Source organism: Gymnoscopelus microlampas (genome assembly GCF_963454915.1).
Source record: "Gymnoscopelus microlampas genome assembly, chromosome: 21".
Lineage (NCBI taxonomy): Eukaryota > Metazoa > Chordata > Actinopteri > Myctophiformes > Myctophidae > Gymnoscopelus > Gymnoscopelus microlampas.
The window spans coordinates 44557440-44575003 of record NC_139958.1 but is presented as its reverse complement, the minus strand read 5'-3'; the positions used below and the strand labels follow the sequence as shown (position 1 = coordinate 44575003).

Sequence of the window (17564 nt, the reverse complement as noted above, 5' to 3'; positions counted from 1 at the left end):
ACATGTTTCTTACCCATTTCTGCACATCGTATCCAAAAAGTTAAGCATTTCCGCCATTCTCTCAGATGTTTTAAGTTCTAGCGGACCATAAAAGCTATCCAACGAGTTGAAGAAAGTATTTAATTTGCCTCGGTCTTCATCCGGTTCCATAATATTTTGCATTAGAAGATGCAATTCAACATTTGACCAGTAGGGGAATCAGTAATGTTATCTCTACGGGTGCAACTCTTGCGCAATGTCTTAAAAACATGTAACCGGATGAAGACCGAGGCAAATTAAATACTTCAACTCGTTGGATAGATTTTATGGTGCGCTAGAAGTTAAAACATCTGAGAGAGTGGCGGAAATGCTTTACTTTTTGGATACGATGTGCAGAAAGGGGTAAGAAACATGTAAAGTGGAAAATGTGCGACAATGTCTACCGCAAACGGCAGAAACAAACGAGGAACCTCATCTCGGAGCTATACAGCGGAGGGAGAGGTTCCGTAGGGGCTAGACCCCTTAACAGACGACGCTGCGTGCAGCCAGTATGCGCGCAACGAAACCCATTATATCAGGTCTCGTTAGGACGCGTCTCACTAGCCAACACACACAAGAGGGGGTTGGGGTGTGCTGAAACCAGTGCACCCCGAAACAGGTTGGGAATTGATTGCGTGAAACAATCACCTGTGCGTCCAGGCTCAATGTTAGTAAACAAATAATTGGTCTATACAACTCTCGTAGACGTATTTATGATTCTGACGTTTTCAATCTACGAGAGTTGTAGGGTTCACGGCTCATGGAGACAGGAACTGTCTGCACTATGCCCCGTAAACACTCCAAACATGTACAAATTGAAAATAAAGGTGCTTAACCCCAAGCCCCAAGATGTTAACTGTCGCTACGGGGTAGTAGTTTAATGTAATAATCCATATCTTTCAATAAAGAAGTGTTTTAATGCCGTCTGTGGCCGAACGCCATTTTTTTCACCCTCGTTTACTTCCTGTTTATATTGAGTGTAATTCCGGGCTTCACCAGATGGACGCGTCACTACCGCCCATCTGGGAACTTCCGACAGAATCGGCCACAGACGGCATTAAAACACTTTTTTATTGAAATATATGGATTATTACATTAAACTACTACCGCGTAGAGACAGTTAACATTTGGGGCTTAGGGGTAAGCACCTTTATTCTCAATTTGTACATGTTTGGAGTGTCTACGGGGCATAGTGCAGAAAGTCCATGTCTCCATTGGGCGTGAACCCTACAGCTCTCGTAGTTTGAAAACGTCAGAATCATAAATACGTTGAGTTGTAGAGTTGTATTTAATTCTACAGCTAGTGTAAAGCAGTGGTTCTCAAACTTTTTCATGTCAAGCCCCCCCAAATTGACACTTATTAGCCCGCGGACCCCCATTTGAAAAGATAAGCCAGGGACCCCCCATAAGAGAAGATTTTTTACAGCTCTAGCAGTGATTCTCAACCATTTTAATTTCAAGGACCCCCAGTTTGACATGCATTTAGGCTACGGACCCCCATTTAATGGCATTTCTATCTCTGGGACCCCAATTTATATTGTAAAATCAATGATTTAACTCTGAGAGTGTACAACTGGAACCAAATGGACCCGTAAGGGTCCATTTGGTTCCTGAGGTATTGGTACTTGAGGTATCCCCTCAAGTACCCCTGGGGGTCCCCGGACCCACTTTGAGAACCAATGGTGTAAAGTAACTAGGTGCATTTACTCAAGTATGATTTTGAGGTATTTTTCACTTTACTCAAGTATTTATATTTTCGGTACCTTCTACTCCACTGCATATCAGAGGCAAATATTGTACTTTTTACTCCACTACAATTTTTTTGAAAACTTTAGTTACTAGTTACTTTGTAGATTTTGATTATTATTACAAAACATACATTAACCTCTTCAGCATGAACATTTCGGCCATTTGAAAATAGCCGATCTACAAGCTCAGAGTGTGTGTGTGTGTGTGTGTGTGTGGTGTGGCGTTGAAGTCGTTTTTGTTTGTCATTTTAATTCAAACACGGACCTTAACTGAGTGTAAACACGTTTTATTATTGTCAAGATGACGAACATTTGTTGAGAACAGGACTTCAGAGTAGACAGTAAAGTAGACATTCTGCTTATAAAAGTATGTGTTTGTAGAGGTTAAAGCCCTGAAATGCAATGCATTTTTCACCTGTAGATACATTCACTACCAATGCAAGCCTTTAGGCCTACATTTGTGAGTAAATGGACGAGTAACACCACCTAGTGGAGGAGACAGAGACGTTCCATCAGGAGGCATAAACCAGGGGTCTTCAACGTTTTCAGGCCAAGGACCCCCTAGCTGAGAGAGAGAGATGAAGCAGGGACCCCCTCTATATTGTATAACATTGTGTTTCTGATGAAACTTTTTTCCCCTCTTTGTTGTAGATCTGCTATTTTCGGCTAATGTTCCCCTCAGAATAGGAATGCTAGGGTTCAAGTGGTTAATGTAAAAAAAATAATCCTCTCACACTAAGGCGGACCCCCTATAGTAGCTCTGAGGGTCCCGGACCCCCTGTTGAAGACCTCTGGCATAAAAAGTAGCACCTGCATATAGCCTGCAGTGGTGGGAAAAGTACTCAAATGTTTTAAGTTGAAAAAGTATCAATACTGCAATGTAGAAGTGCTCCGTTACAAGTAAAAGACCGGAAATAAAAATGTACTTGAGTGAAAGTGCAAAAGTATTGGTATCGAAATGTACTTAAAGTACCAAAAGTAAAAGTACTAACATTTTGAAAATAGCAGATCTACAAGCTCACAACACGTCGCCATGCGACCCTGTTGCACAAAGAAACAGAACATAACGTATGGAAGAAGAACAATGAAAAAGTTGTCAGGTTTTCTGCCCGATAGCAAAGATATCCTATCCTATATAGAATGAATGATCCGACAAAGAAGTGTCGTTTTAATCCACTTTATTTTAATCCGGTTCATTTTTACTCCATGCAGTTCTTGGCTGTCATTTTGACCCGGACAGCAGCCAGGCAAACTAAAAGAACTCTGTACTTTGTTTCCTTCTACACCACAACAAAAAGCTCTCGTCGTGTGAGGAGCCACAGTGCTAACCGTAGGACCCATTTAACCATCAGACAAAATAACAATAACTAAACTAGAATATGAAACAATTGGACCTTTTTTTCCACCCCTAAATGCAACAGCAATGCAGCAGCAAAAGTTAGAACCTCTACTCTAGAGGGTTTAACTTAACTTAATTGGGTTTTGGAATCTGAAAATATGGTGACCCACTATGGGTAACCATATTTTCAGATTCCATAACCCATTAAGACCTGAGGCTACAAAATGCCTTCTAAAGGACCCCCAAAAGGACATGAATTTGGCCGCAGACCCCCATCTGAAAATGCATGTATACGCACCATAGTCGTTGTATACAGGCAACGATGTGATTGACAAACATCAGCGTTCAATTCAGACAACATGAACAGAACATGATAAACGTCTATGGGACCGCTGAAAACAACTATTATTATTTTAAATTGTGGCGAAAACCGAGGACAATTTGGTAGTGAAAAACTGGGACACATTAGTGTTTTAGAGGTATGTGTCGGGACTGAGGACATTCCCGGTCAAACCGGGATGTCTGGTCACCTTCTCTATAGTCTATTAGTGAAAGGACCCGAGTCGGCTCTGTACTTGGTGCATGCTTTTTCTTTCATCATCAAATCTCTTCGCCAAAAATAGCGGATTCACAAGCTCACAAAGTGTGGCAAGGCGACACGTTGTGAGCTTGCAGATCTGCTATTTTCGGCAAATGCCCACCCCTCCCTCAGAATACGGAAGCTAGGGTCCAAGTTGGTATTAAGGAATGGATCTATTGTACCGTTCAGAACCCAAATAGGCTCTTATCTATGCACAGCAGCCATATTGGAAAGAAATTGGGCCACTTCTTTACTTCCTTCACAGGTGTTACCAATGATACTAGTAATGAAGTCTCTGTTCCATTCTGGTCAAACAGGAGTCAGGGTGCTGATATTGTGCATGTTGGCTCACTAGAAACTGCTACACCAGTGTGTCTCAAAGTGTGGTCCAGGGACCCTCATGGTTCCTTGAGGGGGTTCCGAATGGCTCCGTGCGGGTGAGTTACTCTGAGAGTGTACAAATGGAACCAAATGGACCCGTAAGGGTTCATTTGGTTCCATTTGTACACTCAAGAGTTATGGGGGTCCTTGAAATTAAAAATGTTGAGCACCACTGCTACACTAAATGGAACAGAGCCTTCATTAGTATCATTGGTAACACCTGCGAAGGAAGTAAAGAAAATAGGCCCAATCTCTTTCCAACATGGCTGACATGTGCGTAGAGCCCCGTCGCGAGTTTTCACCCGTCCGACTTCAGGTACTTGGCGGCCCACTGCAGCGTGCTGTCCGGGACTTTAAACCTGCTGAGATCCAGCAAGAGCTGTCCGGCGGGTTTATAAGCGTACGAGAACGGCGTGCCGTCGCCGTGAACGGCGGAGTAGTGCACGGTTGTCGACACGGCCTCTTCGGGGGATCGCGTCTGCTTTGGACCGCTCCCTACGTCAGCCCCGGACGCCTCCTCCTGCCTTTCAAACAGCCAAGAGGGAGGGCTCCTCCTGGAAGTGGGGACCACCTCATCTTCCTTCTCCTCCTCCACACAGGCAGGCGACATGTCCGGATCGCAGTGATGAAGCTTTCGCTTCCGTTTCCTCAGTGCGACCTCCTCCTCCTGGCGTGTCTCCGTTAACTTCTCCACCAGCACGCAGGGCTGTAAAACGATGGTGACATTTTAACCCATTAAAAGGGATAATTCACCCTCAAAATTACTTTTTTTCCTTTCTATTTCGATGAATTCATGGATATTTCTTTTTGTTTTTGACGCATTCCTAAGCCAAATTATTTGATGACCGGCAGCGGTTCCGGAACCTACTGCCTACTGGTCCGCTGGTCATCAAATTATTGGCTTAGGAATGCGACAAAAAAAGAAAATATCCATGAATTGAAGTCTCCATGGGGGGACTAATCGATAGAAAAAAGAACGGTTTTGGGTGAACTATCCCTTTAAGACCAGAGGCCAATGCTTTACAAATGGCTCCTAATCACTTTCAAGATTTTTAAAAAATGTTCAAAAATAGCAGATATACAAGCTCGCAGCGCGGCGGTGTGAGCTTGTATATCTGCTATTTTTTAATAGCCAACGCAAAAAATCTAAAATGACACGGAAGTTTTTCCGGTTTTAATGGGTTAACTTGGTGATTAATTGGCATACATATAATTGCGATTGACGATTTAGTTGTGTTTTTTTGGCATTGAATATCAAAACATAAAATTACATTTAAGCTTGCCTTTTCGGCTTTGTGAGTGGCTTACAATATGCAAGGAAAGCACATACAACAAATGCAGAGAGTCATAGTGGTGCCTCAGTAATCTAGGATCACAGGTAAACCAAGAACCTAGCATCAGGCTAAACCAGTGGTTCTCAAACTTTTTCATGTCAAGGACCCCCAAATTGACACTTATTAGTCGGCGGACCCCCATTTGAAAAGATATGCCAGGGATCCCCCATTAGAGAAGATTTTTACGGTTCTAGCAGTGATTCTCAATCGTTTTAATTTTCAAGGACCCCCAGTTTGACATGCATTAGGCTACGGACCCCCATTTAATGGCATTTCTATCTCTGGGACCCCACTTTATATTGTAAAATCAATGTTAATTTAACTCTGAGAGTGTACAAATGGAACCAAATGGATAGTTAGGGTCCATTTGGTTCCATTTGTACACTCTCTGAGTTACAGACCCATAAGGGTCCATTTGGTTCCTATTTGGGTCCATTTGGTTCCATTTAGCTGGGGACCCCCTGGAACTCCCTCAAGGACCCCTGGGGGTCCCCGGACCCCACTTTGAGAACCAATGGTCTAAGCAGTATAATATAAAAAAAAATATTATCTGTACATTGAAACTACAGAAAATATAGGATACCAGGTAAGTCTAAATTACATTTTAACCTTTGCATAACAAGCTCACAATGCGTCACATCGCGACGCGTTGCAGATCTGCTGTTTCCACCCAAATAAATATTTGTTTGAATGAGGTGAACATTTTTCAACATGGAAACGGTTACGGCGATTATGACAAAACAACTGCCATTATCTCAAATAATTGTGATTAGGGCGATTGTGTCATAATTGTGAAGGGCCTTACCTGCAGGTTTTCTTGACCCGACGGCGGGAGAGGGTGTGTAGAGAGCTGAAAACAGATCTGAGAACATCGGTTCTTCGTGTGAGGGAACAGACTCGGTGACCTGCCGATATAGAGGTGCAACAGTTAATAAAACTACTTGAATTAACCACTTAAACCCTATATGGAGTCCCTCATGGCTGGTGTCTTTTCTGTTTTCGCTCTACATTAGGTATCTTCGCAGGAAAATAGCAGATCATCAAGCTCACAAGGCGTCGCGAGCTTGCTGATTGGCTATTTTCCAGCAAAAACCTTCCCCACAATAAGGACGCTGGGGTTTAAGTGGTTAATCGATAATAAAAAAAAACTATAAAATATATAGCGAATAGCAGAACTACAAGCTCACGACACATCGCATTGCATTGCGTCGTGAGCTTGCAGATCTGCTATTTTAACAATTTCTGAACCATTTGTGCTACTAAGTCTAAAATAGGGTTAAAGGGATAGTTCACCCAAAACATTTTTTTCCCCTATCGATTAGTCTTAGAAGACCGGAATTCATGGATATTGTTTTGTTTTTGTCGCATTCCTAAGCCAATTATTTGATGACCAGTGGACCGGGTAGGCAGCGGTTCCCGGTAGGAGACACAAAGGAGAGTCTTTGTGTCTCCTACCGGAACCGCTGCCGGTCATCAAATTATTGGCTTAGGAATGCGACAAAAACTAAAAAAATATCCATAAATTCAAGTCTCCATGGGGTGAGTAATGCATAGAAAAAAAGTAACTTTTTTTTTTACTGCGCTTCAGGATTGTTCAATAAATCGTAAAAAATAAAAGTAATCGATAGGATAATCCAGGGGTGATGCAACTTTGATGATGGAGAGGGCCACTACATTTCCACACTCACTCCAGAGGGCCACATTGCACATAATATCTCTTGGTATTTTAACTTTTTTCACACAAAAGTAGGAAAAATAGCCGATCTACAAGCTCAAAACGCGTCGCAGCGCGACGCGTTTTGAGCTTGTAGATCTGCTATTTTTTAATTGGAATCCAGATTTTTTTTTGCTATATTTGAATTGGAATCCTGAAAAGCAACATTTGTATTTTAATTTCAAATGCATTTAGTTATACTTATGTTAACTTTATGAACTTAAATACAAATACATTGGACATAAAAAAGACAATAGATTTGTTATACTAGTCATTAAGCTACTAATAGACTGAAGTAATTAAAGCGGGTCATGTTTGCCTGTTTGGAATTGTAACAGCTGAAAACAATAATACAGTATTCCGATATTGACCTGCGGGCCGCATTAAGTGAAGGTGGGGGCCGCACATGTGGCCCCCGGGCCACCGGTTGCCCATGTATGGGATAATCACTAAGAAAATCAATCTGGCCCTTACCCTGTTGTACCGCCAGAGGTCGAAGAATCGGACAGGGGACCCAGGCGGAGAGCGGGCTGTGGGTTCTGGTACGGGTGAATGGAGCTCTGTTCTCCTTTGCTCTGTTCCGAAGTCTGGGAAATGTCCGAGGAGCCCTTGGAGGAGGAGGAGGATACCTGCGTGCTGGTCGCCAAGGGAAAGGGAACGCCGCCATCGGTCAGGGTCTCGGGTGGGACGGCCTCTGGAGGAGGGGCTATGGATCCATCTGAGCACGGAGATGAGCCCGGCGGAGGAAAGGCGTCCCAAGGATTCGACCTGGACTTAGGGCTGTCACGATTACAAATGTATAAAGGTAGGGTACGTGATATGTTTGGTTAACACATTAAGACCTGAAGCCGATTCTACATGTCTCCTAAATCTCAACAGTTTTCTGAAAAACGTTTGTTTCTATATCAGTGGTGCTCAATCTTTTTCATGTCAAGGACCCCCAAAATTATATGTATTTGGCCGCGGACCCCCATCAAAATATTTTGTTCCAGGGACCCCCCAGAAGCAAAGATTTGAGTTATAAATGTTCGCTTTAAAAATATATATATACAAAGATTTGCACACATTTTCATGATTTTTGAATAGCCCAAAGTGTAAAATAATGCTTTTTAGCTCAAATCTAAAAATGAAACAGATCCAGGTCTTAATGGGTTAAAACAAAAAGCTTTATGTTAAAATGTTAAAGATCTATATTCTGATAGTAATCATTGCTATAAAATGCAGTGGAGGAAAAAGTACTCAGACATTTTACTTAAGTAAAAGTAGCAATACCACAGTGTAGAAATACTCAAGTTACAAGTAAAAGACCTGTGTTCAAAGTGCTACTTGAGTAAAAGTACAAAAGTATTGGCATCAAAATTGGAAATACTCCAATACCTCAAAACTGTACTTAAGTATATTGTTCCAGTTCCAATTTTGTCTGCTCATTTCTTTGTGTCATCACTTCCAATTTCACTTGTTTAATCTGTATCCTGACTGAGTTCTCTATCCTGATTGGATCAAATTGGTATCCCGACCTGAATATGCATTTTCTGTTTAATAAAGAGCCGGAGAGACGTGGAGACTCCTGTTACTGAACAAACACTCTATAGCAATGAACACTATCAGAATATAGAGCTACTGTATTTAACACTTATTTTAGCCAAAGAAAATCACTTACCCTACCTTTAAGTTGATGATTAATTGTTACGCAAATAATTGCAATTAACAATGTATTTGTATGTTTGGCATTGAACATTGGGAACGTGTGAATTAAAATGTAATAATCAAAAATAGCACCGGAGAGATCTGACAAATAACTTAATAATAAATATACAACTAAATGATTCAATACTTTTATAATTGTAAAAATAGCAGAAAATAGCTGATCTACAAGCTTACAACTTGTAAGCTTGTAGATCTGCTATCTCTGCTTTTTTTATATTTGAAAATGTGTGAACATTTTTCAACATGGAAACGATTATGACGTTTATGTGAAAAATAATTGCGATCATCTCAAATAATTGCGATTCGACGATTATGTAATAATTGGGACGGGCCTACCTGGCCTTGTCACGCAACCCTGCAGTCTCGTCTTTGTCTAGTAGTGTATGGTCCTGGGGCAGCGTGTCCACGCTGCCTGGAGGAGAGCCCCTCGCCACGATCTCTGGTTCACCGGCCGACGGTTGAACAGCCTGTGAACGATGGGCATATGGGTGTTTGGTAGAGATGTGCCGATGGCCATATTTTCGATTTTTAGATTCCGATAACTTGCGTATTACCGAGTACGGATACCAGTGTGTAATTTAAACAAATCTAGGGCAGTGTTTCTCAAAGTGGGGTCCAGGGACCATCTGGGTTCATTGAGGGGGTTTCCAAATGGACCCTTACAGGGTCTGTAACTCTGAGAGCGTACAAGTGGAACCATTTGGACCCTTACAGTTACAGGTCCATTCGGTTCCATTTGTACATTCTCAGAGTTGAGCACCACTGCTACACTAAATGGAACGGAGCCTTAATTAGTATCATTGGTAACACCTGTGAAGGAAGCGAAGTAAAAGGCCCAATTTCTAGGAGTAAATCTAAACAAATCCATTCATAATTGTTAAAGTACAGCTCCAAGTTGGTAAAATATTAATAATGTAAATAGTACAGTCGTACACCGTCAACTGAAGCATTCAAAATATGACATTGTGATAAATTACGTGGTATTGTATTGGCGTAGACTGACACACTCACCGATACCGGTATTTTAGGCAGTATCGGCAGCTTTTCCGCTACTGGTATCATCGGTACAACTCTAGTGCTTGGTACATCTGTGATCCTGTCGTCGGGGCGATGGAGGATTCCACTCTGCGTCTCGCTGCTGCTCGCTTGTGGCTGTCGAGCCTCTTCCTCCGGGATGAGAAGGTGACATACGGGGATGACGAAAGGCTCCGCTGCTGTGACTCTGTCGGCTTCCCAGGAGGTGGGCGGGTTGCACGGGGAGGTCCCCAGCGCTTTCAGAACATCCGCCTGCGTGTACAAATACACAGGGGGTTGTAACTAGGGGTGGGACGGTATGGGTATCTCACGATACGATGTCTGTGGCGATATTAGGCCCTCGATAACAATACTATCACGATATTCCTGCAATTCCTCCAATCCTGTCCAGGGGTTGGCCATGAGAGTAGTAGTCACACCTTAAAACCTATACTGCACACATAGAGGCCATTATAGCCGTGTTTAACACTATGGCCATGACTCAGTGACCATTGTTCTGATCAGTGCAATGTAGGACTGGATCTGAAGTCCGCATAGCGGCCTGAAAATCGAGTCTCAAAAAAAACTATCTAAATGATTCAACATTTTTCAAACACTTTTAAGATTTTTCAAAAATGTTTCAAAAATAGCAGATGTACAAGCTCGCAGCGCGGCACGAAGTGATGCGCTGTGATTTAGTAGATCTGCTATTTTTGAGAACCACTGTACTACACCACTGTTCCAAAGTTTTCTGAAAAACGTATGTTATACCGAATTGAATTTTAGATTTATTTTATGTACATTTTCTGTTGTTTTGTTTTTTGTATTTCGTTATTTGACCCTGTTTTGTATTTGTATTGTTGCCCAGATTTTCAAAATTATTCAAAAATAGCAGATATGCAAGCTCATAGCGCGGCACCGTGCCACGCTATGAGCTTGCATATGTGCTATTTTTGAATAATTGTGAAAATCTGGGCAAATCTTTGAACATATATATTTTTTTAAAGCCAACATTTGTAACTCAAATCTTTGCTTCTGGGGGTCCCTGGAACAAAACATTTTGAGAAATTATTTTTTATTACTTTCATTTATTTATTTTCAAAAAACTGTTAGGATTTAGATTTTTTTTTCTAGAATCAGCCTCAGGTCTTAACACATAAGCTGCCATGGACGCAGATCTGCGTCCTATTAAATAAAACCGTGGGCTGCCAGAATATGTAAGAACGCAGATCTGCGTCCTATTGTTTAATATGGTTAATACACGATCACGCTGCTTTATTTACATTCCAAGATCAGTTTCGTTTTACACTCACCTCCGCTTCACCCGGAAGCAATTTCAGCGATTTCCGTTTCCGGTTTCCGGTTTTAGCTTGAAAAATGCGATCTTTTTTTCACACGGTATGAAAAAACGAAAGGAGAGCTCTAGTTCTATTTTCTTTAGTCTGGATGATGAACAGTTATCGTCGTCGTGTATTCCAACGGTCTGAAGCCCGATCGGCGATCTGCGAAAACGTCACATCCGGTTATGATGTATGGACTGTTTGAGCCTGTTTGGGGGGGGGTCGAGCGAGTGATCAAGAGGTCTATGTGCTGCTCTCTGCTAGTCGATCTGTCGTGTGTTTAAAACTGCAGCCAGACAAACTTAAATGAATTTAAATAACAAAATAACAAAACAAAAAAAACACGCAGATCGCTGGCAAGGGGGTGAGTACATTATGAATAAACTCTGGCAGTCAATGTTAATGGGTTAGGTAATAAGTGCGACGTGCGTTACCTGAACGTCGTGCAGGGTGTCCTTATCCCACGTCCCCAGCAACTGGGACAGATCGAAGCCACACAGCAGCAGCTGGCTGTTCTGGGAGCCAGCGGAAGAGCTCTGCCGCCGCCGAGCCAGTCTCCACGTCTTGCAGATGCGCTGCCTGACGGAGAACAGCGCGGTACAGGGCGGGGGGTGCTCTTTGCGCGGCCCCGCCGCCACGGTGGCCAGCTTGTCGACGGCCAGGAAGAACCGGCACCTGTTCACCTGCGGGTGCATGTGGAAGACCAGGTGGCAGGAGAGCACGCGCACCGTGGCGTCGACCAGGCCCGAGGAGCAGTCCCTGTCCTCGCGGTCCTGAAGGTCCTCCCAGGCGGGCGCCGTCAGGACGGCCGGTATCTGGTCACGGTTGGTGGGAAAGTATCCGTAAGTGCATTTCACTTTAAAAAGGGATATTTCACTTTCAAAAAAACTTTTGGTAATTTTATCATCTACTCAGTGAGGCCTTTGTGAGCCCCCCAGACAGTTTTTAAGTTGCTCGATATTTAGATATTTGATATTCATTTTATCAGACACGCCCCCTTCCTAATACAAACCCATTGTAACTTCAAACTCCATTTTAACCATGTTATATTCATTGAAAACACCCGTCCTTGGTTCTGGTAACTCACTCTGCCCTCCTAATGCATGACAGGGCCGTGTTTTTTCTATTATTATTATTTATTTTTTTTATTGTATTTTATTATTTTCATTTTCCCCAACAAATATTATAAATGAAAAAAGTAATTGAAAAAACACGGCCCCCTCGCGTATTAGGAGGGCGGTAGAATCACCAGAACCATGGACGGGTGTTTCCGATGAATCTAACATGGTTCAAATGGAGTTTGAAGTTACAATGGGTTTGATTGGGAAGGGGTCGTGTCTGATAAAACAAATGTCAAATATCTAAATAAATACTGAATCGAGCAACTTAAAAACTATGTCGGTTTGTTTACTGTTGAGCAAGAAAACAATGTTGCACATTAAGCAAATCCTCTGGGGACCCCCCTGAAAAATTATTTGGGGACCTCCCTGGGGGTCCCGACCACTGACTTAAGTAAAACATCTGAGTACGTTGTCCCGCCCTCTGGTACCTGTACGACTCCGTCGGACAGAAAGATCAGCTCGGTGGTCCCCTGCTGTGCTGTCTGGGCCTGAGACTGAGACATGTCTCCCACTCCCACAACATGAGCTGTAAAGACATTTATTTTGTTTTAAAACGAACATCTGTTTTTTTCTGGTTAAAAGGGTAACACTTTGAACCCCTGCATCCATATAATCAGCCAAAAATAGCAGATCTACAAGCTCATCACAACGCTCCACACAATGCAAGCTTGTAGATTGGCTATTTTTGGTTGAAGAGATTTGGTGTAGACAGAAAACTTGGTCTATTCTTTTTTTGGCAAACCTTTTCGAGGCGTTGTGAGCTTGTAGATCTGCTATTTTTGGCTAAAGTTCTCCTCTTATATAGGGATGCCAGGATTCAAGTGGTTATTGTAAAAAAAAAAAATCCTATCACACAAAGGTCTATATTAATCTGGTAGTGATAGAGCGTTTGTTCAATAACAGGGGTCTCCAGCTCTTTGATAAACAGAAAATACATTTTCAGGTGGGTTGGCAATTTGGGCCAATCAGGAGAAAGTACCCTTCCTACCTAGGAGTAGTAATTGACCACCTTCTGTCATGGAAAGAACAGATTGAATCAGTGGGTAAGAAGACAAAGCAAAGAGTCTATTTCCTTCGCCGAGATCTTTTGGTGCTAGTAGACAGATTCTTCTTTTGTTTTTCACTTCTGTTATAATGAGTGTTCTTCAGTACTGTAGTACCACCTGGTATGGATGTCTGTCTGTAGCCTTAAAGTCACAACTGCTGCAGCAACTGAACATTTGTTCAAAGATTGTTGGACAGCCACTTCAGAGGCTCTATACAACTACGTATAATGATAGTATGATAAGGTTGGCAAGGAATATCACTTCAAACACTAGCCATGCTTTGTATGGAGAATATAGGTTGCTGCCTTCAGGAAGGAGATACGGTGTTCCTACATACAATAAGGTCAAACTGAAGAGGTCCTTTGTCCATCAGACGACACTGAGGCTTAATCAGGATTTATAGGCCAAGGGTAGGCTGAGAGGTGGACATTGCTCTTGTCTTTGTATGTCTTTATGTATGTATTTTGTATTGTGTTTTGTTTTTCTTGTGTCATGTCAAATGTGTGAACTGTTTATTGTTGCATACATGGCTGCTGGGTCGCAAGACAAATTTCAGTGTGAACTGACAATAAAGTATTATCGTATCGTATCGTATTTATCAGCTTCAATTCCATAGTGTTCCACTTACAAACTTATTTTTGTCTTCATTTCCAATTTTACTTGCATTCATGCATTGAGACTAGTTATCTCTGCTGATTGAACCACATTTGTAGCCTGACACTCAGCCTGAATTTCATTTTGTTTCACCTATTATTCTGAACATATTTGTTTAATGGGCGTGGCTAGCGATTCAGGGGCTGGAGCCAGGCTACCAAATTTGTATCCCTAGCTGAAAAAGGCGTTTTCTGTTTACCAAAACAATAGCCGTGGATCACTATCATGGATTTTTTAATCGAGTCTGACTTTTACTTTCGTAATTCGTATCTATGATAGTCTTGGGCTTCCCCACTCAATTGTCACTGGACATCCACGCAGAAAGCCCGTACTTCTCCGTACATGTACAAAATATATATATATATTAAGTACTGACTTAGTAGCCATGGATGGTAACTCTACATTAGGAACATGTTTTCACTGTATTAGTCCGTATTTTCCTATAGATATGTGTTGGTAATCCCGTCTGTGTCGGATTCTGTCAGAAGTTCCCTGTATTCCTCAATGGGCGGTAGTGGCGGGGCGCATCCGGTGAAAGACGGTATTACACTCAATGTAAATAGGAAGTTTACGTCGTCTGTCTATGGTTCAGGCAGGCAGACGGGATTAAAACACGTATCTATTGAACAATACGGACTAATACATTGCACAAAGCTTCCGAATGCCGAGTTAACATCCGTGGCTACCGGGTAAGCGCCTTATATTTTGCATTTGTACGTGTTCTTCTGAGAAATACGGACTTTACGGGCGGATGGTGCAGCACAAGACGATCATAGTTATGCAAACGTTAAAATCGATAGAATACAGTGTTGAGCCAAGGTTGACTTTCTGCAAATGTCACAATCGATAAAATACATACATCTATGATAGTCTTGATCCAATGACAGCCGGAGGGCAAACAGAACAAACAATGAGTACTATGAGAACACAGCTCTTTACTTTAACACTCTTTGGACGACTAAACATTACTTTATTTACTTCACCTTTGAGCTTTCTGTGTGTCTGCTGCTCGGTGCCATCGTTATAGCTGAGGATCACATTCTCTATCCATGGACACAGTTTATTGGCCCCAGATGATCGAGACATTTATCTTAATAACAGCTTTACAAAGTTTTGTTACAAAACTTTGTACCCCGTTACAGTTACTACAGCCAACGGTTGTTTGACGACATAAAGCGGCTGTTGATCATAGCATGAGCTGTGTCTCTTAGATCTGTTGATCACAGAACTATGAGCTGTCTCTAATAGATCATCCTTTTAAAGTTGTTGAATAAAGTTGTAACGGTGTTTATTTATTTATTCAGACCCTGGCGGCTGTTGATTTGTAGTGGTGTAACTCCGATCACAGTCCGACTGAAACATACACCAAGTCGATATGGTTCCTCCTCAGTCCTCCCATTGGAATCCTTGAAGTTGAGCCAACAAAATAAACTAGTTTAAATAGCTTAAATTATTTAAGCTTGAATAGGCTTAAATAAAGAAAAAAAAACGGCCACCATATTTTTGGGAAGACTGGGCAATAGGAAGAGTGGGCACCAGGAAAGGCGGGCACCGGGATAACTGGGCACTAGGGAAATGTGGGCACCCAGAAGAGTGGGCACTACTACGGGGTGGAGAGAAGAGTGGGCACTAGGGAAATGTGGGCACCCAGAAGAGTGGGCACTACTACGGGGCGGAGAAGAGTGGGCACTAGGGAAATGTGGGCACCCAGAAGAGTGGGCACTTTGGGGTGGAGAACGGTGAGCACTAGAGAAATCTGGGCACTAGGAAGACTGGGGACCTGAATTAGAACTGGGCACCTGAATTGTTCCTTCCATACAAAACAGTGGAAAGCACGCCTTTAATGATGATAATGTGCTCATTCACACTTCATAGTAGCTCCATGAAGAACCTCTCACTCCGCTATATAGCTCCAATCGGAACCTCACCCTCCGCTGTATAGCTCCGAGATGAGGTTCTATGTCGTTTTCCTCCAGGATCGGTGGAACGTCCGCCAATGCTCCGCTGTTTACCCTTTTGTATATGTCGTATCCCAAAACTAATGGTAGATTCCAAACCGCACGGATGTTTAAGGTTCGGTCGGCGCCATGATATTTAGGTCGGCAGCGAAACTAGCCGTTTAAATCGCTTATTTAGTCAGCCTGTGGCCATGTTTCCCATTGTAGCCAAACCGGGAGCAGTACTGGCAGCGGACGTAGGGGGGTTGTCCGGGTTGAATGGGAAACATGGCCACAGGCTGACTAAATAAGCGATTTAAACGGGTAGTTTCGCTGCCGACCTAAAATATCATGGCGCCGACCGAATCTTAAACATCCGTGCGGTTTGGAATCTACCATTAGTTTTGGGATACGACATATACAAAAGGGTAAACAGCGGAGCCTTGGCGGACGTTCCACCGATCCTGGAGGAAAACGACATAGAACCTCATCTTGGAGCTGTATAGCGGAGTGAGAGGTTCTTTATGGAGCTAACTTCATAGGTGATATAGCTATTCAATGCCATTATGCCAGCCAGGTAATAGGTGGCCAATGCCATAGCAGGTCTGATCGCAGCATATGCAAATACATTGAAAGAACAAGCATGAATGTGAATGTGAATGGAACAACCACTGAAACATTGTCTTTACATAAAAGACACACATTTAGCTTCTAGCATATTATGTTAATAAAGTATTCAATCTCACAGGCAGTGCACCAGTGCGCCTAGTGCCCACTCTTCTGTCTGTCACTGACTCAATGAGTCTTTGGCATAAATTAACACACCATGTTGATACACATACACTTTATTATTGACAAAATTATTTTTTTGTGAAAAAGTGATCTTAGGCTTCAGAGTAGACAGGTAAAGTAGACATTCTGTCTGCTTATACAATGATATGTTTGTAGAGGTTAAAGCATAGAGGTATAATATAGGGTTAAAGCCCTGAAATGCGATACTAGTTAGGGAATTTTAGCAATATGTGTGGACCATCTGTGAAAAAATGTACTACCAATAGCTTTCTTCACCAATGTATTCTTATAAGTGTCTAGAATCACCTCTCAATTAATGCAAACCCAAATCCTCGTGGAAAATCCTGGAGAGCCAATCAAAGTTAAGAAGCCCAGAGGGCTTGGGTGAAAGATATTTAAACAAATAAAAGTCTAAAATGAACTTGTGAGGTGTCTAACTAGGGGTTTTCAGGGGTGCTGAATCCATTCCAACCATTATTTTTGAGTAAAAATGTCTCCCTGGCCATCTAATATTGGTATATTGGTTATTGTTAGTGTATAATCAGTGTATAATCAATGGTAGGGGATTGGGGTGTTGTTGAATTGATTCTATTCTGAAAAATAAAATAAGAAAATATTGCTAAACACTTCATAAGAGTGTACACCTACTGTGCACATGCTCAGTGGGATACACTGTTTGCATGTGGGGAAGGAGCGGGAGTGTTGCATCCTGGCAAATATGTCTGGACGATTTTAAGGTACGGTAGTTTATCTACTTTTTGGCATTTATTTTCCTCTGCTGGCAAAACTTTTGATTACTGTGAATTTAGATGTCAATTTTCTCTAGCCTATTGCTTACA

At 42.2% G+C, this 17564-nt stretch overlaps 2 protein-coding genes across 3 annotated transcripts in view; one reads left to right on the top strand and one right to left on the bottom strand.

Moving 5' to 3' along the window:
• Positions 1-17564, top strand: part of LOC311037002 (secretory carrier-associated membrane protein 1-like) — a 302700-nt gene that overhangs the window by 279831 nt on the left and 5305 nt on the right. The window lies entirely within an intron of this gene.
• acd (ACD shelterin complex subunit and telomerase recruitment factor) lies at positions 4219-15311 on the bottom strand. 2 transcript variants are annotated; one of them, XM_084046826.1, is made up of 8 exons: positions 14980-15311; positions 12725-12822; positions 11610-11990; positions 9833-10108; positions 9158-9288; positions 7589-7894; positions 6206-6305; positions 4219-4772 (listed from the first exon to the last, which is right to left on the bottom strand). In XM_084046826.1, the coding sequence occupies exons 1-8, from the start codon at positions 15080-15082 to the stop codon at positions 4365-4367; spliced, it is 1803 nt and encodes a 600-aa protein (XP_083902952.1). In that variant the 5' UTR covers positions 15083-15311; the 3' UTR covers positions 4219-4364. The 2 variants fall into 2 exon arrangements, with proteins under 2 accessions (XP_083902952.1, XP_083902953.1); XM_084046827.1 differs by lacking the exon at positions 14980-15311 and adding an exon at positions 14292-14327.